The 26,912-nt window shown below is 38.8% G+C and overlaps 1 protein-coding gene across 6 annotated transcripts in view; it reads right to left on the bottom strand.

Moving 5' to 3' along the window:
- The window catches only part of LOC146518650 (inositol 1,4,5-trisphosphate-gated calcium channel ITPR1), a 74,605-nt gene that overhangs the window by 33,992 nt on the left and 13,701 nt on the right, over positions 1–26,912 (bottom strand). For 2 of the 6 annotated variants that reach the window (XM_085160790.1, XM_085160789.1), the window contains exons 5-38: positions 26,454–26,540; positions 24,876–25,034; positions 23,665–23,763; positions 22,873–22,956; positions 20,799–20,945; positions 20,544–20,639; positions 20,073–20,117; positions 18,869–19,023; positions 18,014–18,113; positions 17,539–17,699; positions 17,304–17,445; positions 16,955–17,113; positions 16,200–16,372; positions 14,978–15,097; positions 14,501–14,695; positions 14,109–14,360; positions 13,868–14,009; positions 13,605–13,758; positions 13,324–13,514; positions 13,085–13,217; positions 12,941–12,995; positions 12,694–12,859; positions 12,260–12,433; positions 12,047–12,121; positions 11,772–11,909; positions 11,540–11,665; positions 11,214–11,414; positions 10,857–11,108; positions 10,276–10,401; positions 10,039–10,167; positions 8,566–8,686; positions 8,267–8,451; positions 8,036–8,184; positions 7,835–7,946 (exon numbers count right to left, since the gene is read on the bottom strand). In XM_085160790.1, the coding sequence (XP_085016916.1) occupies positions 7,835–7,946; positions 8,036–8,184; positions 8,267–8,451; positions 8,566–8,686; positions 10,039–10,167; positions 10,276–10,401; positions 10,857–11,108; positions 11,214–11,414; positions 11,540–11,665; positions 11,772–11,909; positions 12,047–12,121; positions 12,260–12,433; positions 12,694–12,859; positions 12,941–12,995; positions 13,085–13,217; positions 13,324–13,514; positions 13,605–13,758; positions 13,868–14,009; positions 14,109–14,360; positions 14,501–14,695; positions 14,978–15,097; positions 16,200–16,372; positions 16,955–17,113; positions 17,304–17,445; positions 17,539–17,699; positions 18,014–18,113; positions 18,869–19,023; positions 20,073–20,117; positions 20,544–20,639; positions 20,799–20,945; positions 22,873–22,956; positions 23,665–23,763; positions 24,876–25,034; positions 26,454–26,540 (4,803 nt within the window). Of the gene's footprint in view, positions 1–7,096; positions 7,136–7,834; positions 7,947–8,035; positions 8,185–8,266; positions 8,452–8,565; positions 8,687–8,976; positions 9,004–10,038; positions 10,168–10,275; positions 10,402–10,856; positions 11,109–11,213; positions 11,415–11,539; positions 11,666–11,771; positions 11,910–12,046; positions 12,122–12,259; positions 12,434–12,693; positions 12,860–12,940; positions 12,996–13,084; positions 13,218–13,323; positions 13,515–13,604; positions 13,759–13,867; positions 14,010–14,108; positions 14,361–14,500; positions 14,696–14,977; positions 15,098–16,199; positions 16,373–16,954; positions 17,114–17,303; positions 17,446–17,538; positions 17,700–18,013; positions 18,114–18,868; positions 19,024–20,072; positions 20,118–20,543; positions 20,640–20,798; positions 20,946–22,872; positions 22,957–23,664; positions 23,764–24,875; positions 25,035–26,453; positions 26,541–26,912 lie in introns of all 6 variants that reach the window. The other 4 variants (XM_085160787.1, XM_085160786.1, XM_085160788.1 and 1 more) reach the window with 4 other exon arrangements.

Here is a 26,912-nt window from a genome sequence, read left to right on the forward strand (position 1 = left end):
GTCAAAAAGTTTTGATGCATGATCAAGGATCCAGGTAAGGAAATCCAAAAAGTTGATTCTTTTCATCTGGATGTAGCGTTTTCAGTGGGAGAAACTTTTTGTCACTCATCCAAGTGACTCAGAGACCAAGACTAAAGAAGTCGTTTAGTCAGAAACCAACTTTCCATTAAACATTTATTGGTCAACTGTCCAACTGATTTTGGATTTTTGCAACTTGGATAACATTTGTATAAATGGCCATTTCCCCTCAAACAGTTCTTTCAGTGGTGAAAAAGGGCAACCAGCCTAAAACTGAGGATATGCACTTTAGCCTAGTCTGAAAAACAAACAAACAATATTGTAACTTTTCAAATGAGCCATCGAGTTTTTTAAAAGTATAGTCCAACCTGCTGGATAATATGGTTTTTCACTATTGGGTTGGGAGACCAATATCATTTTCTCATATGGCTTTTCTTTTTAAATATGAAAACTCTGCAGCTGAACTTATCATAGCTTAAAGAATGACAAGTAAACTATAAAAAAAGTGCAGCTCTGTCTAAAAAAATAAATAAATCCAAGTATGTTTTTTAAGTTTGTTTTAAATGATCACATGCCCCAATGAAGGATAAAAAAACATTTTGCTTTTTGAAAACATTCATACTGACCATTTTGATCATCGTCTGAAGGAGTGACAGAGACAAAGTCTACAGTACTCTTTCTGTAAAAACTGTATGAGTCAAAAGAACGTTACTTTCAACTTTAAAATTTCCACTTTGCTTCCGCAGATAGTATTTCCTTTCTGAGTTATGGACAGTAACTCAATGCAGGATTTCCTGTGAAAGAGCCAGTAAATCTGAAAGTCTGATTTCACTCAGACAGTTGAAACTTCAATTTAGCTTGAAATCAACTCATAAAAAAATATATGCATGGAGGTCACTTATGTATATATTTTCCCTTTTCCATTATTGCCTTCAATAAGGAAAGTAATTACTTTATTCTGATTCAGTAAAAGGACTAGATGCTACAATCCCTGATGGTGCATATGATACAAATGCATTAGAAAGGTATAACTTTTTTAATGTTCATATGCACCCCAGATGCCATTGAAAACCCAACAGTTCCTAAGGCTTATTGTTGGCTTGCTGCATGAAGTATAAGGACTTCTTGGTTGGTTGAATTGCAGTGTCACAAGTCTGTTACTGGACTGTTCTCCAAAATATACAATTATCATTTTAATAACTTAGACTCCCCCCCACCGCGCTCCCCTGCTAAAATGCACACATACACACACATAAACACGCACACACAAAGGTGAACCAAAACTGAAATCACACTGCAACTGTCAGGTAGTCAGGAATGAGAAAATTCAAATGAGGTGAGAGGTTCTCAGTTTGAACTATGCTATGAGTAGGACATGACAAAAAGTGCAATGATCCACTCCAGTAATATAGAGATGCATTGTGTTCCTATTTTCAATTCCTAAAGTCCTGTTGGCAGAACCAAAACAGTGGCAGTTCAGATCAGATTAATATTAAAATTCAGTACCTCTATATAATTCTTCTGTTCACCGGGGAAAAATTCAACCAGAATAAGGTACTGCTGTGCATACATTGTTATGTAAAAGAACAGTGTAAGAGGGCAAGAGAGGGAAAAGACAGGAGAGGGGCGATGAGGTTAGAGTTACATAATCACTCTAAAAGAAACCAGGCCACTAAACCAATGACACAGAGATGCTTGCAGAAGCCATCTGTTACCAAAAACACAGTGGGCAACAAGAAAACCAGTGAAAGGCAGAGACAGAATTAATTAAAAAAAAAAAAAACAGAAGCATGCTATGAGTATGTTTTCATGTGTTCATGTGAGCTGAAGCTGAACTCAAGAGTATGATGATCAGAGGTTTGCTCAGATACTCACACTCCTCTTGATTGATTAAATGTTTCTAGCAAGTTGCACCTCGACCAGATGCTTTTGGTAGTCATCAACAAGCTTTGGGCATGTTTTCTTGGCAGAATTCAAAGGGTTCATTTAAAATCGTTGGTTTTCTGGCATAGACCAGGCTTTTAAATGTAGAATACAAACTTTCAATAGGGTTGAGGCCAGGCTTTGGGAAGGCTTTTTCCAGAAGCTTAATGTTAGCTTATTTTTCTTTTCCAAAACCTGTTTTGATTAGTTTGTGGGATCATTTTCCTGTTGAAATACACAGTTGTGTCCAAGTTTTACTGTCTAGCTATTTGGAGGTTGAGCAATCTACCAGTACCACTGGTAGCAAAACAGACCCAGAGCATGATGCTACTGCCACCATACATGACAGTACAGTGTTCTTAGTTTTGAAAGCCTCACTTTTACTCCAGCGGGCATATCTCTTGTCATTATCTGACCATAAAACCTTTTCTTTGTCTCGTCAATGTGGGCAGCTGCAAATTTTAGTCAAGCTTGAAGGGGTCGATTTTGGAGCAGGGGCTTCTTTCTTGGTTGGCACCCTCTCGGTCCACGGCGATGTAAAACATCAGTGGAACATCAGTGTCACTGTGGACAGTGACACTGATGTTCCAGCAGTTTTCAGTTGTCAGGCTTGAGCCTTGGTGGTTACTGGGTTGTTTCTGAACATCCAAACCAATTTCCACCCATCTGAGGGTAACATTTTGGGTCTTTTCCCAGACCTCAGCAAAGTGGTGACACATCGAATAAGTGCATTGTTTCTTTCAAATAGCAACTAATACTTGTTAACTTTTGTTTTTATGTTCTAGAATTTTGTTATGAAGCACTTTGTGATGTTTATCTTGAAATGTTCAATACATTTAAAATTTTACATACTTTTTAAAACACAATTGTTTGAACTGATGATCTTGGAATCTGACCTACTCAACTTGTGTAAATGTTCAGTTCTCCTTCTTAGATCTTCACTGAGGTCTTTGGGCTTTCCCATTGTTCTCAGTATGTGTCAATCCAATGACTGCTGTCAACAAGCTACCAACTGTAATCAAGCAGGATTGCATATGAGAAGTTAACAGACCTTGTGCAGTTAAAACATACTGTATAACCTTGCGCAACACTATCAAGCCTGTATGCACTTTTGATCCTGTGTGGATTACAGCTGAACCAAAATAGATTCAGACAGGTGGATCCAATATTTAAAAGTTATGAAAGATATATGTTGTACAATGATTCCACCCTTGAAAAAAAAAAACAGTTAAAAGAAATCATTAAAAGGCCAAAACTACCACGCTATTTATGTCCATGGTCATAAACTTCTGAACACAACTGTACATTAAAAATAGTTTAAAATGTTTTTAAAACCAGCAACTTTGACTTACCCATACAAGCACAGGAAAAAAACATGTAAAATCCACACAGGAAGGCCCCAGCCAACCCGTGGAACCCAGAACCAAGACATTCGTGTAATTCATGTCATTCATGTGATTGTAAAAGTGCTACTGAAGAGACCAAAAGCTCCACCTCGACTTAAATGTGCAAAACTGACAACTTTTCTCGATAAGAACGAGGCATCTAGTTGGGCAAAGTGAAAGGCATCCCATGATGGTAAGTTAATCTGAACTACAGATAAATGACCAATATGTCCAATAAGTATCTGGTGTTTTACTAAAGAGATTAATAGAACTCTTGCAGAAAATGTTGCGGATGTAGGTGGAAAAGTATTAATAAAAGCCTCTTAGATAATTGAAATCTGATTACTATAAAAGGCCCAAGCATATCAATTTCACCCTTGTACAGAAGCAAGTGAATTCATAACACTTTTCTACTTACTTATTAAGGCTTTTGCATACATTTGTGTCATCAAAGATATATATATATATATATATATATATATATATATATATATATATATATATATATATATATATATATATATATATATATATATATATATATATGCCCTTAAAAAAAATACAGGTTTCTAACCCTTTACTCTTAAACATAACATCTTCACAGTTAAGAATATCTCCCCAAATCAGAATAAAAAGCAGGACTGTTTTCAGTTATGCGACCGTTCTAATGTGTTCTAACATGTTTCTTAACAGGAAAGTGAGATACGCATTTTGTTTGTTGGTGTGTGCGTGTGGGTGGGGGTGAAAAAGCACAATGAGACAGAGCAAGAAAGAGAAAGTGGCAGACGGAGACACAGCAAGAAAAGAAGAAAGGGAAAACACAGAATATACTCATGAGTTCTTTGGAATAGCTGAAATGCAAATAGTGGCATTTTAGCACATGGCATCAAAAAGCGACACAATTAAGTCTAGCCTGAATCTTACAGGTTTTAAAATGATTATCTGTGCATAAGGAGCAGCTATGACCTATGAAATCTACTGATTCTAATGTTTCCAGCACTTCTGATGATGATCAAAAAGCTTATGCTTTCTGCTCATTGCAACACTTATTTCATATGAAGAGTATTATCGAGTGAGGTGTGATATGAGATGTGGCTTGGGTTCTCAGTGTTAAGCCTTTTTGACAAACACAACAGCTGATCCCAGCAGCAGATATAACAGAGTTCAGTATCAGGTTGGAGTCTACGCATGCACACGCTGGAGGATCAGCATCTTTCACAAGTCTATCGACATGTTTTCCCTGTCACTACATCAAACCACAATGCAAAACGCTGATCAGAGTAGATATATGCTGCTCACCACCCCCCGACCTCACCACAAAGACCACAGGCTAACCCCTCACGTCTGCCACATCCGCCCAAACTACAGTATATTCCACCAAACTGGAATCTCCCCAGGGCAAACCCCTCGATCAGTCTCACACCTCTCAGTTGAACATAAAAGGAAGAAAGTATGCGGACACACATGCGCACCAAAAAACTCATTCTACTTTAAGTGTGTGTGTTTTCTTTTTTCTCTGACAGTGCATAAATAAACACATCTTTGCAGGTGGAGGCTGAGTCATGTTTAAACCAGCGGTGAATGACATGAAAACTGGGGTTTACCACTCGACTGCTTGTTATGGGCAGACAGTAGAGCAGACTTAAATTAAAAGGCTGTGCTCTGTCATTTACATTGTAGCTGACCCACTTCTATACCAGAGCTGTAAAACAAATTTCTGTCTTGACCAGAGATGGAAAAACCTGCTGTGAGAAAATGTGTTAAGCAGATATAAATAAAGCAATCAAAAAAGCAAGATTACTCTTGCAAGCCACAGGAAGAAACAGCGCAGTGAAAGGGATGATACAAGCCTTATTTTCCAACATGGAAGGCTTGCATAACTGCTTTGACTAGACCACACACACGCACACACATCAGGGCAGGTGAAGCCTGAGAGTAGAAAGCCTAACACTGTGTATCCTGAATTCCTCTGGCTCTTACATAACTCTGACAGTCAAAGAGCAATGAATTTAGCTGATATTCATCTCGGTGACATTTAGCAATGGGATAGTACGCACACATCAGCGAGGTCAGAAATATACCTCGGGCCGTCTCCGTTTCCATTTCTCCATTTCAAAAAATGCCTCCATAATACTTTGCAGACACTGCTGCATAAATCGACTTCATGTGACCCACATAAACTCTGTTTCCTGTTAAACACAAACGCACAAACACGTATCCTTCTTCTATACCATATATAATGCTATTCTGCTTTGCTCAAAGATCAACAGAAGAGACAAGAGCCAGCTACGCACTTTCATACCACACCTACGCAAACATTCACAGCCAACTTCATTACGTTTACACAGAGCGGGTGTGTGTTTGCATCCATGTGAGAAAAGGTGCGAGGGGGGTAGTTGGAGCAGTTAAGGAATTGTGTCACAATGATTTAATGGGGCCAAAAGGGGGAAAGAGGTGAGAAGAAATATGAAGATCGGCACGGGTTTCCACTTTCCTGCCCCTCTTACACAGGAGCAGCTTTTCACGTGTAGACAGCCAGACAGAGATGCAGCACATGAGAGAAACTCATACAGACCCCACCCCCACCTCACTTCCCCCCCACAGGTGTGCACATGCATATGTATGCGTCCGCACACAACTGCTCTGTGGATAAACAGCTCCTCAACACTTTTATTGGCAATTACTGCTGAAGGTCACACATCAGCGGCGGGGCTGAGTTCCAGGAAAAAAAAAAAAAAGCCTGGTTCTTATGTAACCTCAGCCCAGAGTTGGCAGGCACCCAGGAATCGTGCAGCTCGCAAGCAAGGAAAACTAGGACACAGCCTCAGTGACTGCCTCAGCCCTTCACAGCCCAACACGTTCGTTAATAGGCGCATATACAGAGCACGCACACAGTCACAGCGCCCCCTATTGGAGCAGGAGATACTGGGGAGACACCCAGCCCCCCTTCCCAAAGGAATATAAAAATATAAAAAGGAAAGGGCAATGAATAATCTTCATGAGAACAGAGTGAGAGGAAATTAAGCAATGGGATTTGTCATGGTTTTAATACATTAATCTTTATATTATCATCAGCTTTTTAGTGTTTGGGGTTTTTTGTGTGATGTTTGTCATATGGTCATTGCATTCTGCACTCTCATGTCTATTATGTTTTTTGTTAGTCTCTTATCAGTATTTCTGTTGCATCAGTCCGTTAATCTTAAAGATGATTTCAGTTTCTGTAAAACTGTTATTTCTATAGTCTTCCCTTGTAGCTAATCTATATCAAAATATAACTTCTTGACCCCGCTTTTCACAGGTCTGCAGTTTATTACATAAAAAGATAACTCCCTTAACTGGACCTGAATACAGTAAATGTGTGCAAAAATGACTTTCAACCAACACTTTGGCAGAAAGTCATGTACAGTGCAAGGACACTGAGTGGGTACAAATATAGCACTGGCACATAGCCCAACCAGTAAGTGACTACCTTGGAAAATGGAAGCTCAGTTGAGCAACCTGCAGTCAGCAACAGAACACATCTCCCAGCCTCTCTTTTTCTCACGTTTTCAGTTGATCTACACACCGTTTTATAGCAGACAATGCAGCAGGTGTTTAAGACAGAATTGGTCTATGACTGTTTGTTACCAGCTGTGCCCAAACCCCCACTAACTACAACACAGCCAAAGCAGCTGCTACTGTAGGCTAATGTTAAAGTACAGCTAATATAGTTACACAGATGTAACAGATGCTCTGGGAAACAAGGGCATGAATGGAAGATAAAGAGAAACAACCTTAGGCATATCCATCTCATCATCAAAGGCCCTGAGCTGAAAGAGAACAGAGGGTTTCAGGGGTTAGATAACAATGCAGGAAGCAGGAAGTTAAGGCAGAGGTCAATGATAAAGCATGTCATGTTAGTTAAGTGAGTTAAGACTGCTGAAAAAAAAATCTAATTCAGCACAAATACAGTGTCATATCCATGTGCAGTATTTTTGCATGGATATTAGGAAAAGTGAGTATAATTAGTACAGTCTCACACAGCAGTGACCACGCCTGTTTAACTGAAAACCAAGGACAAGCCAAATCCCTTCAAAAAAATGGTTGGGGGTACGTGTGATGCAGTATGTGTGTATATAGTGTAAACTCTATATAACTATGCAAAAGATTTGATGACATCAAAATCATTTTCATATATAAAATCATAGTAAACATTGTATCAGATTGCTGTTTTTGTGTGAGGACTTGCTTTTTAAAAATGCATCATTTTAAGAGTTTTGTGCTTCACTTTTAGTTAAAACGAATGAAACTTAGTTGCTGAAAAGTTTCTTTTTCTTTTTTTTTTTTTAAACCCGGCACTTTAAAAGACATAAAAAATAGCAAGAAACTATCAACATCTTTTATTCTAAACCTGCGTTGATACAATAAAGTATATACAATGTAAAAAATGTACAGTCATACCGCCTACAGTGAAGTGAATCATCTCCCCATAGAAATACAATATGCCTGTGCTTTGCAGCATCTCCTACCTTCTCTCCATAACCTCTGTCCTTAGTCATCATCTCCCGAAGCGTTTGCAAAACTTTAATGCACAGTCTCTCCTCATTTTCCTCCAGCAGCTGCTTGGTATGTTTGATCAGCCTGCAAATGAACATTAGAGCTTTAGTCTCAATCCCAATGAGGGCCTTTACGTTTTAATTGTAAATTTCATAGATCGCAGCCTTCCTTACTTGCATATAAATCCTCCGCTCTCGCACTTCTTGCGCGAGTCTGTGTTCTCAGGGAAGAGCAGCTCAGGCCGATGCAGCACATCCACCAGAACGGACAACTCAGCCTGGACCAGTGGACGAAGACGGTCTTCGAGAGCGGACACGATGTCCTATATTACAGATAAAGCAACACCCTGAAGGTTTTTGTGCAATAAAGAGACATAAAGCAGCGCAAACTCAAACAAACCTAACCTGCAGCCTCTCTATGATATTCCTGTAATCCCTTGACGCGGTCACTATAGAGTCTCTGCGTGCAGCATTGCGAGCAGTAAGCCTCCAGCTCATGGCTGTCTTCTGAACGATGTTATTGGATTTCACAAACAGGTTGTTCACCTGGTTGTCCAGGTCCACAGGTATGGCTATTGCTCTGCCTTTGGCTGGTGGATTCAGAAAGACATACAACATTAGCGTCAAATCGCTTTAGGATTAATATAAAACTGTTAAACCTTTTGAATATGATGGACTGATTTTGAGAAAGACCTTGGTCTTACCAACATCAGAGAGCACTTTGATACAGCTCTCAACATGGCCCTTCTGCACTGGCATCAACCAGTTGCAGTGATAGGCCCTGAAGACAGCCTGCAGCAGCTGCACAAAAACTGGTTGCCTGGTCTGGGTAAAAAAAATAAGAAGAATAAGAGAAAAACAAGTGAAACTGTAGTTTATTCTTTATTGAAGTTTTCTGATAGATGTGTCTCACACGCACACACAGTGCTGTACCTGAGCTGCTGTGATATTACTGTGCTAATCCCCGCATGCTATTGTGGTCAGTTGCTACTGCTAACCCATCAAGCAGACCTTTGCCCAAAACGCACCTGTGAAAATCTTTCATATTATTAAAAAATAAATAAAAATCTTAGCACCCAGATCTTCTGTGCCCTTATTTAAATTGTAACCGATACCTGAAATATTTTCCCCAAAAGAGAAGCCTGAAGAGCACAGAAAACAGCAGGTGACAAATTAAATAGCAAACCAAGACATAGTAAGGGGTTAGGCCAACATTGTGCCACAAGAGCAGCTTAAATGTGCCTTTGTTAGCTCTCTGAAACACTAAAATAAAATATATAAAAATATATATATATATATATATATATATATATATATATATATATATATATATATATGCATAAAAGCATTATCTAGTCCAATGGTCCAAAATCTCACAGATGTTCAGTCAGGTAGGCGGTGAAACCATAGCTTATGATTCATATCATTTTTGTGCTCATCAACCATTTAATGATCCCTGTCGATGAAGGTGCTGTCATGCGGAAATCGACTACACCCAGAGATGTTTCATCACTGGATAAGGGTGATTACTCAGATAAACACTGTATCTATGTTGTTTTTTTTTTACCTTTAATAAACTTTTTCTATAAACAGTTTTTAAACCCTATGAAGGAAAAGAAGAAAAAATGATTCATTAACCAAGATTATTGTAAATAACTACTGGCCATCTCTGATCTTGCAATACCCGATTACCTCTACCAGAAGTTGACTAACATGCTGAAAACAGAAGTGGGAAGAGAGAGGGGAAACATGGTGCCAACAACCCAACCTAACCACTCCAAATATTGTTACTCAGCAGACACAGTTCTCGGGAACTCTGAGGAAACACTGAGTTTACCACTTACGGAAGCATTGTCTTGGCATTTTCCCATAATTGTGCTTTTGCAAGAGAGACTCGGGCTATTACATGAAGCAAAGGCCATACAGTATATTTTATACTTATATTTATTCTGATGGCCACATAAGGACAAACTGTTTTCTATTAGGCTTAAAGTTAGCAGGTAATACCTAGTTCCTAAAAGATAGTCTAGGCAGTTCGATTTACATGAACTCTACACGTTACTGTTATTTTCAAAATGTTGAAGTATACCAGGGCTGATATTGACATCAGCATATTTATAGCTACTGCAAAAGCTTCTTTTTTTTTTAAACCCCTTTGCATTATTGTAACAGGTTACCTGCAGGCTGGTGCTCTGGTCAGAAAAAGGTGAGCTGAAGAAGGTGGTCACAATGCCCATGACTGTCTCTGTCACATAGCGTTCAAGAATAGTGTCTGCATGCTTACGGTCACTTGTGTTGTTGCACACCTAAACAACAGAAATAACACATTTTGTCTTTTAGCTTGTTTGTTGTTTGATTTTTTTCCTTTAATATAGCTTTTATGTCATTATTGAAATAAATATGGGGTTTCTTACTCTGCAAATGTCAACTAGGAAGTTCTCAAAGAGTTTCCACATGTGGTTGGAGGTGTAGATCTCCTTCATTTCAACCTCAGTGTCCACATAGCAGTGGTTGAGAAAGTTGATATAAGCAATCTTTACCTGAAAGGTTAAGATTAAAGTTCATGTAAAAAAGATGGCGCTAATCTAATAAAACAACAGCAATACCTGTAGAATTTGTAACTTTAGATACACCACAATTAGCTCTAGACTCCTAGTTAAGGATTTAGTAGTACCACATTATGGACAAAATTCATAATGTGGCACTATTTGATACATTTGTCACTAAAGCTAACTATGTGACATTTTTAAAGCTTGACATGCAGCAAAAACAATGAATAACTGTATTGAATTAGCAATCTGTAAGACCTGCAATCCACACGAAATCAAATGTATTTTAGATAATCAGCCTCTATAGCATAGCTATTGCAAGCAGTAACACTTATCTTTAGATATGGCTCCCTATCTTTATTTCTTCAATTTTTCCAGTACATTAAAATCACAAACTGTGCGGCTTATTGTTTCTCATAACTCTCAAACATTCCAGCTTATCTCACCTCAGGGATACAGTCTTCATGGGTCACCACCCGCACTATGTCATCCAGTGGCAAGAGCGAATTACACTTTATCTCTGTGTAGACGTTCTTGCCCTCAGTGCACACAGCCAAGAGCTCCACTAGGTGTATGTGGTACATTAGAGGACTGTTCTCATCCATGCGATCCCTCTCTGATCGCATCATCTGGACCAGAGTCTGGAAGGAGGCACGGTCATTATAGAAGACCAGGACATCTTCACCAGCATTCACCAGCTGGAGGAAGAAACGGATACATATTAGAACATAAGGAAACTGTGGCATAAGTGAAACACAGTGGGGGGAGGGGGGGGGGGAAACTGTGTAGAATTGATTTAGCACCTCTGCCATGACAATGTCTTGGCACTTTTTGATGAACTTGTTCTCTGCCTTGACAATAGTCTGTAAGAATTTCAGGTATTGGACGTTGCGGCCATGTGTTTCAATGCAGTGGACAAAGTGCTGAACCACACGCTCATTTATTTCACTGCATAGCTGGAAGTTGTTCATGAAGATATGCTGCATGGTGATGGCCTCCAAGATCTGAACACAAGAAAACAAAGACAAGAGAAGCCAGTTTTCCAAGATGTTGTTGTTGTGCAAAATCAAAATCTGTGCTTTTGTATCATTAACACTGCAAGCGTCAATCAGTGCACAAGACAGCTCACCCCTGGGTTGAGGAAAAGATTGATGTGCTTGTGTAGCAGCGCCTGGTTCTGCTGATTTCCTGCACAGAAATTCTGTAGAAACTGATGGGCTAGCTTCATAATATCCTGCATGCGTAAGTCTTCTCCCTGGAGTGGAAAAGGGCTAACGTGAAGGTTTGCCCGCTCGTACACATAAAAGAATGCGCTACTAAAAATAAAAACAAAAAATAAACCCATTGAGAACCATTGACACCTTCTCATAAGGGATCTGTAAGAGCTCAAGAACCACAGCATGAGCCCCCATGTTCCTCAGCAGCCTCTGTTGCTGCTTCTTGCTTTTTCTACCTGACAGACCTTCTTGGACACACAACCTGCTGAGACGCAGCAGGATCTGTGAGGGAGAGGTGAGAAAAAGCAAAAACACGAGAGGAAAATATATGTAGAAAAACTCTAGTGCTGTGCAACAACATTTGCAAAATATTCAGATATGTTAAAACAATCTTTTAACAAGGTTAGAAAACTTGTTACCTCCTTCACCGCCCTGTAGTTGTAACTGCTTGTGCTTTCTGCTTTCTTTGGTTTGTCTGTGCCCCCTGAGTCACCCTGTGAACGACATAACAGTGTGTTATAGCCTTACTCTGGTAAAAAACAAAAAAAACAAAAAAGCAAAAGGAATACTTTTTGGTGGATGGCTTTTCAAGGTTATGAGATTGGCTCTGTTCAGGAAATAACACCCTGCACCTTTTTATGTTGTGGCTCAGCGGCGAGCACGTCCACTACATCCATGCCCTCGTCTGGCCCCAGCCTCTTATACACCCAGAGCTCAGACTTCTCGACGATGGAGCGCAGCTGGTCCAGGTCCGACTTTATTTGCTTGTAATTTTCCACATCTTGGCTGGTGACGAGCAACTGGACCTGTAAATACAAAAATTTGCTGGAAGATTAGGCAAACTGCAGAGAAAAAAGCTATACAGGACCCACAAAATGTTACTGTGAAAACCTGAATCCTCCAAAGAATAATTCTTAATATTTCAATGTTTTTCATCCATTTTAGAGCAATACAAGTATTTGCAAATCAGAAAATACTTTAGCAAATGTCAAAAACACAAACAAGTGTACGGGTTATTGATTTCTTTGCTTTAGTTTTAAGTTGAGGGGAGTCACTGTGAGGATACCTGCTTAAATGCCTGCAAGACCTCCTGCCTTTGGCTGAAGTGCCTGAACAGCAGATGCAGGGCTCGAGACACCAGAGGAGGATAGTCGTGCATGGTTAAATGGAGCAAGACCCTCAAAAAGGTTCGGCCACCCTGATCATCCAGGTCCAGAGGGGTGTTCTCTTCACTAGACATAAACAGAACATATACTCAAAAACACCTCTCTATTTCATATTTTCGACTCTTTCGATACTCAATGTGTGTTTACCTTCCACCAAATATCCCCTCTGCCTGCTCTTCTATGTGCTCAAAATCCAGAGCCCCTGGAATCACAGAAAATATCTCTCTAACTAACAAAGTCCATAACTTATTCACACATTTGTGTATGATGTAGCTATATGTTATTCTAAACCTGGCATGTTGTTTGGTCCTTCGACTGCTCCAGCTAAAGATATGTCATTTTGGGAATTACTCTCATCAAACTCCCTCTTAAAGATCGATAGCAGACAGGAGATCCTGTAGTCCAGGCGAACATTCAGGATGAACTGCAGTGAAGAAAAAACAAAAACAAACAACATACATATATAATGTGCTGTATTTATTAAGGTTATATTGAAGTATAACAACATTAGAACATTGTATGCCTTCCACCTGCAGGATCTCGATGATCTTGAGCTTGGTGTCCATGACCAATATGTCCTGTTTCTCTGGTTCAGTCTGGGTCTTGACTGCGTCACCATTGGGGGCCCTGGTTGAAGATGTGGGAAGGAACCCCCCCCCTCTGAGCACTACTTGGGACATCAGCTCACCAACGCCATGAATTGACCTCATCACATTACTGCCTGGAAGCATTGGCATGCACGCAAAACACACAAATGAACTTCATATCCATGGGATTCCAGTCCTCATCTTGCCAGCTTGTGTCCCCTTACCTTTACTGTTATCTCCTTTGTCCAGCTTGTTGAAAGCAAAAATGGTGCTGACATGGACACAGTCTAGAATAGCCAGGAGGATCTTGGTTAGTCTCAATAAGTCACTGAAGGTGTAGAAGCCAAAATAAATCAGGTTCCTGGCCAGATTCACCACCTAAACATGGAAAATAGATGCTTTCAGCGAGTTTGCTGATTTGATTTTCGGAGCATGACTACTATGACATGAGTGTAATTGTAGTATATCAAGAAAGCACCAGGGTGACCTCAAAGGTGAGTTTGTTCTTCTCTTTATCTGCAAAAGGGAAGCTCTGAGACACCACATCTCTTAGGTAGTTTTCAACAAATTCCATCGTTTGTGAGAATCGCTCCTTAATTTCATCTTTAGATGTTCCATCATTGTCATAGCTATAAATAAACCATATGTAAACAACAAGTTACGAAACTGCAAACACATACATGAGAAATGCTTTACAATATGATTGTATAGTTTGTCTACTCCCTCACTCGTCAATAGCAATCTCTGAAGGGATCTCAGACCACAGCCGTGCATATTTGACTGGTGTAACCTGCTCCTGAGGGTCACGATCCACATGCATGTGCAGCATCATTCGACAGAAAGAGGCTCGTAGGTCATATGGCAGGTCTTCATCTGACATACAGCGCAAGATCAGGTCCACATCCAGCTGGCCAGAGATCTTGTTGATTGCCAGATACTGACGGTCCAAACACATTCTGGCAAACAGGTTTAGCTGGTACCTGTAAGGTGTCCACACAGGTAAAGTCAGGCTCTCCTTTTGGAAAGGAAAGTGTGGTTGAACACTCAAAACCCAAGCTATTTGCCATCACAGGATACACCTTTTCCATCTTCAAGGAGCCGGCTGAGGTGCGGCATTTACCTGTAGTAACTGATCACCTCCTGGTCATCCTTCTGACCCTCCTTGGCATCCTGAGCAAGCTCCCGGATGCTTTTACTGCGGATCTCTTTAGTGTTGTCTTTCCAGAACAACCACACTTCCTCCTCGTCTTCCTCTGATTCCACAGAGTTCTCCCCGAGTGATGCTCCTTCAATCTCAAATCTCGAAAGAACCAGTCTACAGAAAAAAATAAATCATCAAGAAAAAACTTAATACAAACAGACATTATTTGCTTTGCTAGTGTAATCATGTGGGCAGAAGAAAACCTTTGTATCAAAAATGTTTTATTTATTCCAAAACTGCGACAAATAACCTTTGTATTTTTAATCACAATACTGGATAAAATGCCTTTTCTAGACACCAATTAATGGGCAACTGTCAAAGTGAAACCTCAGTACATTCACAGTGACATCAAACAGAGGAAACAGGGAGGAGGTCAAGTGAGTGATGAGGACTCACTTCGTTTCTATGAGGATGTCTGCGTTAGCTGGATCCAGCACTGCATTACAGATGAGCTCCTGTGTCACAGGGATGGACTTATTCATTGACACACACAAGTCTGACAGGTAGTCCAAGAACCTGAGGAAACAAAAGTATAACATTTAATCCCAAGTCTTCTTTTAAAAACCTCCACGATCTCTCAAAGCATGAGAGGTGATGAGTCTTTGAAACGAGGCTTCAGCTTTTCTGATGTCACAAAGAGGTACAATGCGGGAAATAATTATTTAATCCCCTTTCCAATTTATCAGTTTTGCTCACTTACAAAGAAAAGATCAGTGTCTATTTTTTTGCTGGTTTCATTTTAGCGGGGAGATCAACCAAAAATCCAGAAAAAGAAACACATGTGGCACACAGATATCACCCATAGGACATCTAAATGATTCAGATAAGGCATCACCTTGACCTGCTCAAGCATGGAGGTGGAAACATTATGATTGGGGCTGTTTTTCTGCTAAAGGCACAGGATGATTATAACGCATTAAGCGGCCAATGGATGGATCATAAGATCTTTGATAAGAAAATCCCTCCCTCAGCCAGCACACTGAAGATGGATCTTGGATGGGTGCATGTATGGGACCCAAAACCTACCAGCAAGGCAACAAAGGAATGTCTAAAGAAGACGCACATTAAAGTCATGCAGTTACCTAGCCTGTCTCCAGACTCAAGGGAGCTCAAGTCTTGAGTTGTCAGGTGGATGCCAAGAAACCTAGAGGATTGAGAGATTTTCTGTAAAGAGAAGTGGGACTGCACACATCTTCCCCCTGAGATGTGTGCAAACCTGGTGACCAACTAAAAAAACATCTCACCTCTGTCCTTGCCAAAAAGAGTGTACCCACCAAGCACTGAGTCATATTTTGCTTGGGGCTAAAATAGTTATTGCACTCAGTGACATGCAAGTCAATGTATAATGTTTATGTAATGTGTTTTTTCTGGATTTGTGGTTCATATTCTTTCTATCCATCCAAATGAAACTACCATAAAAATGAGAGACTGTTCCTTTCCTTGTAACTGAGCAAACAAATAATAATTTCCTCCACTGAATGACAAAATGTTGCAACGGATGTTTATTTGATCACCGGAATGTTCTTAAGCACAATACAGACATACAGTTATGGTAACACATAACTAAGTAATGGTTTAAATTCAATTTAATTTTAATTGGATGCAGACACACACAAACCTGGGCTCACGGTTCTTGCGCACCAGGCTAACAAACGTGTCGATCTCTGCAGCGGTAATATGTTTCTCCAGGAGCTTGCGGTTGTTATGGAGCAGAGCTGTGATTGTGTCCTCTGCCAGGACATCATAACCAATCTGTTTCTGCATGAAGCGAAACTGTTTGGCTATATACTCCTGCAAGGGAGGCAGACGCTCTCAACAAAAAGCAACAAAAGACAGCTTAAGCACATTTTAAAGAATGTCATTCATTACTTGGCCTGTCTCTCTTTATGCTCTTTCTAAAAACCATAACCTTAAGTTGAAGCCATCATTGACTCATTTTGCCTCGTCTTTATCAGTGTGCAAAAAGAACAGCATGTCCACAATGTCCTCTTCATTTAACCTAATGAAATGACTCCTCTAACTATTACACTGTAACCAAAGAAATGGACTGTTCCTAGAAAAGCCAAATGGTAACTTTACATTTCCAAGAATTCTTTATAGAATGAGCTCATATCACACTGGCTTTGTGTGTTTGTGTCAACAGAAATTGATAAAGAGACCTGGCAGATGAACCAGCGCATACTTCAGAGTACTTTCAGTTACACATCTTGGATTCGGAAGATTTTTTGCTTCAGTTATCAAATCAGTGTTATCACAGAACAATGGCTTATTTCACTAAGCGGAAATACACCTTTACAGAAACCACAGCGAGACCTGTACCCAACGTCAGATGGGAACTGCACTTATGAAGACTTCAGGCCAGACAAAAAGTACCTGGTTCTTGCGGTAGTCCTGCTGCGAGTGACGTAAAACTCTGTAACATAGGCGGCAGATGTGTCTGAAAGGGGCATGACGCTGGTCAGCCAGCTCCTCCAGCCGCAGCATGGGCCCATCGCCGCTATCTGTAAAAGGAGCCTGCAGGAGCTTGAAGATCTGAATTTAAGAGAAATGTTAAGACAGTTGTAACAACGACATTATACATAACTATGACATGTGGCAAAGATGCCACATGTCATGAGAAGATAGAGGGACTTCAGTACGTCAGTAGGACTCAAAACGTTCACACAGAATGGAAAATTTAACCTTGAGTGTCTAGAAAATGTTATATTTACGGTATTAAGACCTGTTTGAGAATATTCTGTTCTCTCATTAACTTCTGTCGTTCTCTGTTGGGTTTGTTAACCATGATCTCCAGAACGTCCTGTCCATTGTTGGGAATGTCCACCACAAAGAACACCAAATCCTCCAGAAGCTTGGTAACGGCTCTGATTTTATATGCAGAAATAACAGTAAGATCGTGCTTATAGTTAGAACTTAACAGTGTTTACTGTTTAACTGTCCCACTATGCATTTTATACCTCCTCTCATTCTGCGTGATTGTGCCTTTTTCCAGCTTCCCAGCAATAGAAGCCAGCACTTTACTGGCATCGTTGGCAAAGTCAAGGTCTCTCACTTCAGCTGGGGAGACGGGCACAATGGCAAAAGCCTCTTTGTCTTCTTTGAGTGCAGAAGTTCCAATCTTGAAAAAAAACAAAAAACAAAACAAGAATTGGTCTGTGAAACACTTGTTAAAGCTCTTTGCCCAGAACCCATAATTAAAACTGCAAAAGAGCATTTTTTTTGTGGAAAAAAAGAGCTACCTGCACTTAATATATAACAAATTTACTGCACAGCAGGTGCAGGAGGAAGAGGGAACCAATGTTATTTAGATTTGACTATAATCACTGAACTTTTGGTGACTCATTACATCCAAAACTCCAGCATAATTATAGCTCAGCATCATGCACAATTTACTACTGATTTAGACATTATTGTAAATTAAGTGTCACTCACACGCAGCATGACAGGCTTTTCCTCCTCCTTGTCGATTGGTTGGTTGGTGCTGTGAACCCACGTGTTGGTGCACAAGTGTCTGAGGCGTACATACGAGTTTCTGAAAAGACATTTTATTGTTATGTTTTGTTCTTGTTTATATTTGCAAATTGTTTGTGCATCATAAGTGCAAAGGCTACATAACATGAAAAAGGTGATGCTTGAAATGACAACAATAGTTTCCATTTTTTTTTTTTTTTTAATGCTCTTTTTTAAGAAAAATCATGCATTCGAAGCAGAACCTTTGATCACCTTACAAAAGTTCACAAATATACATATGATCTGGGGCCTACATGGTCAGTCGACCACTTCCCATAAATGTGGCTAGGCAACAGCTTTCACTTCCTCGAGCTATTCTAGCGAAATTCGGTGCATTTCTTCTGCAACACTGCGAGTCTGCGTCATATTTTCTCACTCTTCACCAAACTTACACAGACACACGTTCACATAAGAACAGAATAATTATCTCCTTTACACACTTTATTATATGCTCTATCTCAACATCCTTATCTGCATTGGCATCATAAAGAACAACTACACCTGCGTAACTTCCAACATCCACTTTATCGTGAATAATCATCAGTTAGAGACTCTCTTACAACAATTATTATCACACACACTTGCCATGCTTGTTTTGCAAACATATTACAACAGTGGATAATATACTGTGGAAGTCCCCTGCTTGTTACGTGTCTGCTGTCTGGGTTTCCGTGGAAAAAGTGACAGGGCAAGAACCAGGCAATGAATTTCTCTGTATAGCAATAACACAATAATTAGGGTGGGTCTGAAATGCTTCATCTTTTTTATCTTTCATACCTGGGAACTAGTGAGTCTCCCCCCCTTAAAGTGGTAGGGTCGAGCTCAAATATGGACGAGATGTCATTTCCATCAGGAACAGACACAAGTGTGTACATGACTTTGTCCTGGACATTTCTCAAACGGGCTCTCATAGCTTCTTGCTCTGAGTCAAGCTAGAGGGAAAGGGGGAAAAAATAAAGTCTGATTAAAAATAAACAGCAAAATAATTTTTAAAAAAAAGTCAGAGATATGTCAGTGAAAGTGTTAAAACTCAGTGTGGAAAGATTTCTAGGAACTGAAGCAAGATACTGCTAATGTATTACAGTGACCATAAATATTTCTTCCTTTTTTTTCCCCCTTGTAAGTTGCATTTCCCTCGTAAAACGTCACAGTCTTAATTCAGTAACTGATAATGGTTCCCAAGGAAGGCATAAGACTACCTTAAATAAGTCAAAACTCCATAAAGAAAAGATGTTATATGCAAAAAAGACTTAATTATAATGAATTGAAACGAATTTCCTTTTAATCTGAAGAGCAAGGCGGTAAACTCAGGAGGTGACTGGCTAGGATTTGGTTCACTTGTTACAGCTTGGCCAACAGATGTGAACAACTTCGGTCCGGCCTGTGAGATGAGGCCTCCTTCAAGTGCAGTGTATGGCTGAGGCACACTGCTACTGCACGTTTCAGGAACACACATTCACAGTGAAAGGCTGCCATCTGCTGTTCGCTGAAAGTTAAAACATTCACATCCAGTAAAGCTACACTGAGCCCTCTACTGGTGGAAATGCTAAACAATACAGCTCTGATTACACACGGGGAAAGAGGCTATGCCTTCTGTTTTTTTGTTTGTTTGTTTGTTTGTTTTTTTTAAATTCATTTTATTTTTAAGTCACAATTTGGAGTTATTGTCTCATAATTCTGAGTTATTAAGTTGAGATTTTGAGGAAACCCAAATGGATGCCATTATAATTATTGTAAACAAGGTTCCATATTAAGAAATGAGTAGGTGAGTTTCACCAACATGGTATCTGTTAAACTAAACTATAAAATACTTACACATTAGCATATATTTTTAAAAACTGAAGAATTAGATTGGAGACGCTCTTCTATACTACACAAATTCTTTCTGTGGCCATGACATTTACCTACCAAGGCTTATTAAACACTGGATTCCAATTAAATATTTCTAAATATTATGACTTTTTACAAAACTTCTACTTACTGAAGAGCGTGAGTCCAGGCACTCCTCTTCATAATCTGGGTTCAGCTGCAAAAAACACAAAAGTGATTCACAACTTCGTAAAATAAATAAATAAATGAATCCAGTCCAAAAAGCATTCAGAAGATTGTAACTTAGGAAAATGAACTGAATGTTGGGTCACTGATATTTTCTTCAGTGTAAATAAAGTCTAATGGAAGTTCTTGGAATAGAAAACCTGATGAGTAACATGTTATTAATAGGATGTTTAGATCACTTGGCTCCGATTATAACCAAAGAGGGCCTTAAAAATCACAGCTTCACATATTTGAATTAAGAGGTCTGAATCCACAGCAAAAATAAAAATGGGTTCTTTTTTTGCTGCACTCCCCCTCTTCACCTGCTTTCATGATGATGATGCCCTGGTAGTTTTTGCATAATCTTGCTGTTAAAGAGACAGACAGACAAACAAATGGAGGTTGGAGACGTGCTGACCTCTGCAGCCAGGTAGTGTCCAGTGGCCAAGTGTTTGAACCTAAACAGGCTGTTCCAGTACCCTGCGCCCCCTCGGCACGGATCGTGCTGTACAACCTGACGCAAGAGCACAAAAAGTTGATGATATAAAACAAATACGGAAACAGATCACAGTCTCTATTCAGGTTTTTGTTGCTGCAATTTAGAAAATCTACACCTAGGATTGCATACAAGTGCACAATAGGAAAAACCAGCTCTAACAATATTCCTGCTCACTTCGATCTCCCATAGGGCTTTGCTGCTGGTTGCCGAGGTAGCTGACTGTCGTCCCGTAGTGCGTAGAAACACATATTGTTTTTTTCTGTGATCGTCACATGTAAGGAATTTCTCTTGCTCTGCATGAAACAGTCGTACCACATCACCCTGGAGAGAAAAAACAAATGTAGGTTACTTTTCTCAGGTTAATCTTAAAACCACCAAAACGTGTGTGAAATGAGACTAGTTTCAACTAGTTCAGTATATGAGCAATCATAGAAAAATAATTAAACATTTTCTGGCTGCTGCCAAACATTTCATTTCATGGAGGTCGCATGGCAGACCTAGTTGCCTACGCTGTTTTAGATGTTAAAGCCCCTAATGTAGAGCTGTTTCTGTAAGAGATAATACACATTTGTTAAAATGTTCTGTAAACTGATGATACTCAACTGGGAAAATATATATATATACAAAAAAACAAGCAAACAAGCAACCAGCCCACTCAACTCTGATGAGGGAACCTTATGCAACAGCTTTTAGTTAGAGCAGTTTCCAAAAAAGAGGACACTGTGAGATGTAAATAGAAACAGAATGCAATAAGATGCAAATTATTTGAATTCTATAGGAAATGGAAAACAGCACCAAAAAAAGCAAAGAAGAAATTCCAGATATTCCAGACTCCAGCCACTCTACAGCCTTGAATTGGACAAGCAGAAGAAAATGACTGGATAGATGGGCAGACGGATGGAAATTAAATTCCTATATGGAATTTGATGCCAGCAAAATGTTTAAAAAAAGCTGTGGTGGTCTGCGAGAGGTGTGTTGCATCACCACTTCTTTTAACAATGCTAACACTGTAAGCATCTGGGTAGTATAAATAGGATTTCATAAGCTCCAGTTGTATATATCCAGAATGTGGTTTGATATAATCCTACTAAAACAAGCTTTATAGCTTTACAATAAAATAAAACATCTTTCTGCACTCTGGAACCGGCAGTCTGTGAGCCTGTAGCTTCCATGACTTCCAAAAGACGTTAACATTTCAATTAGTGAGGCCACAGGACATTTTCTGAATTTACCTAAACGTACTGTGAACGGAGAAGACGGCTGAAATTCTGGGTCAAGGTTACCTGTGCTTTTGCCGTTAACAGTAGAATTTTAAATTGCATTTGTGGATCTAGCAACAAATTTGGTTCACCAGCTGTGGTTCTCACTTCCTGTGTCCTTGAGCCGATTTACCGATTTCCCCTACTGAATTTGAAGAGCTGTTAATGTAGTGCTGCTGCAGGACTCTTCAGTATTGGTTTCTGGCCACTTTCTTTACATTCATAAATTCTTTAATATCACATCATCACTGTAGATGATTTAAACCCTCAGTTCTTTAGTGAGAAACATTATTCCATCATAACTGAACCCTTTACCCACGCACTTTTTCACAGAGTGGTGAACTCCAACTGAATTACACTGAAATAATCATTTGCTGTGGGAAGCTTTTTTATATAAATAGTTAAATTACTTATTTAATTAGTGTAATTAATTCATTTAGCTTTTTTTTTTAGCTTCATGATCGCCTCCTCCGCTTGCATAAAAAACTACCAAATAGAAACTGAACACTTGCAATTCAATCAATTCATAATTTATCTGTTTCATTTGCCATTGAGGAAGAAGGGAACTGCTCGTCAGTCTGTGGGAAAGTATATAGAAACATAGCTGTGATTCTTAACGAGTTAATACAATACTTATATTAATCATATTGTGATTGTTTGATTTAAAATCCTCCGTGATGTAATGTGAAACATTACAAAACATTTGTCATTGTCCAAAAACATATGGACTCGTAGTCTTTGTACTATTTCAGTCAAATATAGACTATGAATGCAACTAACTGAATTCTTGTTATACTGGCATTTTACAGCGTCCGGTTTTCCATAAAGCCAGACTGAACTGACTTAGATGCTGTTGTATTATTTGGTTTGTTTGTTTCTGTCATTCTATTCATGTTATAATAAAATACAGTTATGTTATAACACATATGCAATGATTTTCTAAAAGCCATAGACAGTTTTTCTAGGCTGGTTTCTACTGTGAGACACACCCCTTTAAGAATGGCATCCTGATTGTCGCTCCATTTCATAAACAAGACGATCTTCCAGCTGGTGTTACAGTTGACTGAATTCACCTGAAAAACAAGCAATCAGAAGAATGTGAGTTGTAGCATCATGTAGTGACACTAGACCTTTCATTCGTTTTCTCATATTCTCCAAAAAACAAAAAAACAAAACGTAAAATCATCATAAAATCATTTATTTTAAGATTAGATCGGAGACCACTCTTATTTAAAGATAATATCTAAATGTATTGTGCATATGTTGGCATATATTGCCAGAATCAGTACTTGTAATTCAGTTAATAATCTACACATGTCGCTAAGTCAACGCCAAAGAAACTTAAAAACCTATTTTAACTGTCTAGTAAACATACTACTGTAAATATGAAACTAACTAATATAACATATCAAACACAGAACTGAACTTTATTCCTCTGTTTGATGCCATTAACATCCATGATTTATGTTTTCACTTTATGTTTAAACCTCTTGCAGTCATCAATGAGATACAAAAGATTTTGCGTTTGCTTTTTCAAAAAGAAAAATAAAAGCACTTAGTTCTTAATCTTTTTGTGTTTCTACTTAATGCCCTTTGATAAATTAATGAAAACAATGTTGCTTAGTAACACAGAGCAGAAAAACAGGACAACTCTCCTAACGTATTGTTAGTTTTAGCCTATTGTTTGATTGCGCTCAATCTAAGGAGGACACCAGAAGAAGCCTGCAGTTTAACAACAGTCAGCTGTCAGCCAAGCCGGAAAAAGCGATAATCCCTCAAACCTCATTGCATCCTGGATTATCCACGAGCTGGTGTGTGCTGGCATGAAGCGGCTGACCAGCATTCACTGGGTTCAGGACCACTTTGTCCCCGATCACCACCTGCCATTAAAACAAAGAAAAAAATAAAAAATATTAACAAAAAAAAAAAAATAGAGTCTTACTTCTTCCGCTGTCTTAACTACAGTTGTGCAGATTCATAGTTTTATTTCTTTTATCTTTTACAGCTTTAAAAAAAAAAAAAAAATTCCAAATTCTGTGACGTTTTAAATTTTATTGACATCCCTCGACTTTCATTCGATTCTTGGTACTTCCATAACTGTACGTGCTCTGGCTGCTTGGTAAAATTTGTGATTCTTTGACTTTAAGGAGGTTAAATTGAGTCAATCTATAGTAAAATGTGTCAAACGACTTAGTTAAAAAACATCTGCCAATGACATGCACACAGGCAATGGTCAGAGAGGATCACCATCCATTTATATGCCACTGCACTGTCTATTCTCAGCAGGTTGAGAGTGCCTCCAATTATCTTTTTGTTCTTGACCTGCTGCTTAGGCTTCATGCCATAACTAATTTGAGAGGAGCTTAACAGGGAACTCCACTGTAGTTCATTTTGTCCTTGGACAGCAGCCTACTACTTCCTGCCGTAGGACAGAAGAGCTGTTGCCAAAAACAGCTTTGTGATCAGAGAAAGTGGGCGCGAGCTGAATTCTGTTCAGGGATGTGATCAAACAGATGCCCAAGAGTAAGGCTAAGGAGGGCAACCTGCCTCTTAAAGGCCCCATGTATAATATATCATTACGAATTAATCTTTCAAATAATTAATATTAGTATGAGTTCTATAATTTTAAAAAAAAATTATGTAGATAATGCCTGTTTATCTTCCCTGCAGACTTGTATAACCAACGTATCACAAACATACCAGAAATCTGGCTGAAAGTTTAAAATGGAAAAATGAAAACTTACAATTAAGAAGGTGAACATTTTGCTTAGAACTGATGACTATGAAAATAATATTAAGTACTTGTAGTTTAATATCTCCTACTCACACCATACTAATATACTACTGCACATTAGTCACTTCATTCTAAAGGGATGTCTTAAAAATACAGGATTAAAAAAAACTCCCAGACACAGTTCAGTTGTTTGCTTTGCCTTACACTGAATTACATACAGTATAGTGGCAACACACTCTTATCTACACAATGACTCACACTGTCCCCAATGGAGCGAAGTTTGTAGAAGGGCTGTATGTAGAACCAGGAACCCTCATTTCCAGCAGTGTCCAGCATCACCCTCATGGCATTTTTCTCCAGCAGTGCCGGCAGTCGTTTGTTCACGGTCAGATACTTGTTGCTCTTCAGGTGGAGGAGCTGAGCAGAATTTAATTAAATGAATGAAATGAATTCAATTCATGGCAGACAAATCAGAGGCTGAAATCTGGTGTGAGAAGGGAAGTGTGTTTGATGGACATCAGCCTGTGATCAAGGCACTCCTAATAGTGTCTGATGTTTATATAATAAAGTTTATATATGATATGAAATGCAGAGATTATTTGTATTATTTGTTTGTTTCCAGTATGTTTTGTTAAGGATAATTTTTTAAGGTCACTTCAGTTTAGTTTCATTTAGTGTGCAGCATGAATTTGCTCATTTCAGTTTAGGGGTATTGCAATACAATACTGTAGTTTGTTTTTTTTAAACCAAACTTCAGTTTTTTAAGTTTAATTGCACTTAGCCATAATACCTACCTTTAGCAAGCTTACACTTAAATACTTTTTAAAACACTTTTAATACTAACTTAAATCTTATTAACCTACTATTTCCATTTATAAGGCAAATAACCATATTTGGTAACTTCAGTTGGACATCAAAATTAGCCTTACGCTCGCCTGCCAGCCTGAAGAACCACATGGATTTCTCCCAGACAATCAGCAAAGATCAGGCTGCGTGACTGATAGCGATATAATTGCATCTGACTAATCAGCAGAGGCCTGGAATTTTTCTTCTGGAATTCAGGAAATTTTGTAAGTGGAGGAAAAAAATTGTTTTTTCCCCACTTATTCCTAAACCAATGGTCATAACATTGAAAATAACATTGGCAAGGTGATGAAACTCACACCTTATGTGGTTGAATAGTTATGCTAAAGATTGGTGTTGTTTGTATAAGATTTCTAGAAATTAGTGAAAAATGGCAGCACTATATATGATCATATGACCTGTTCCTGTAAAACTAGTTCACGTGATACAATTTAAAGCATGTAGCAGAAAAATATAGAATGACAGAAATAAGAAAATATTGTGTGTTTTTCTTATATTTCTTTTTGGAAAACATCAAAAATATGTATTTGAAACATAGAAAAAGGAAAAATCTTGAAAAATGTGCCTTTTATATTCTCCAATAACATTCTAGGGTTAAAATTTTTAATTTCCAAGTATTTTCAAGAGTGACATATAAACTGTTAAACCTATAAAACAAGCAGAATATGAGTATATTTTACACCATGAGTAAAAATCAAAACCACAGCTTTAACATGAAAAAATAGAGAGAGAAAAATAGTGTGTACACAAAATCACATGTGGAATAAATATAAGTGAGTTGACACATGTGAGTACAATGTAACATATACCCAGTATATTAAAATGGGAATTCTAAGAAATTTCTGCTTGTTTTTATCATTTCTATTTAATCAGTTTATTTCTGCCAGTGATGACTAATGTCAGTTGAATGCAAACTAGGTGTTAGTTACATTAAAGTTTGTGTGACCAGCTTGTAAACAGCCATTTCCACACCTGAATGACATTTCCATACTGAATCACTGTTCCAAGAAGCTTTTTGTTTTCAGAGTCGTTCTGCTTCTTCTCCAAGTCCGCCGCACTCTGAGATACAAAAGAGAGATGAGAGAGAAAAAAAACAAAACAAGACCGTATCTAAGAGCTATTGCAACATAAATCACTGCCAACACTCTTACACAGTAATTCCAAAAGACGCAATCACGTTGGTTAGCCATTAACAAGGCACCACATTATTAACAAAGTTCTTAGTCAAAAATGTACGCAGCAGAGACTTTTAGCTAAAGCTCAGGCTCACATTTCCATGGCAACGCAGGCACGATCGCAATCTTCCAGTTTATGACTGTGTAGTCAGATTGCAGATTGCTTTAAATGGTAATGTATTGCAGCAGAAAAAGGGTAGAGGGTGGAAAGATAGGACAGTAGTAGGGAAATGTCAGAAAAGTCTATAAAAGGACT

The sequence above is a fragment of the Neolamprologus multifasciatus genome, chromosome 5, assembly GCF_963576455.1.
Source record: "Neolamprologus multifasciatus chromosome 5, fNeoMul1.2, whole genome shotgun sequence".
Taxonomy (NCBI): Eukaryota; Metazoa; Chordata; class Actinopteri; order Cichliformes; family Cichlidae; genus Neolamprologus; species Neolamprologus multifasciatus.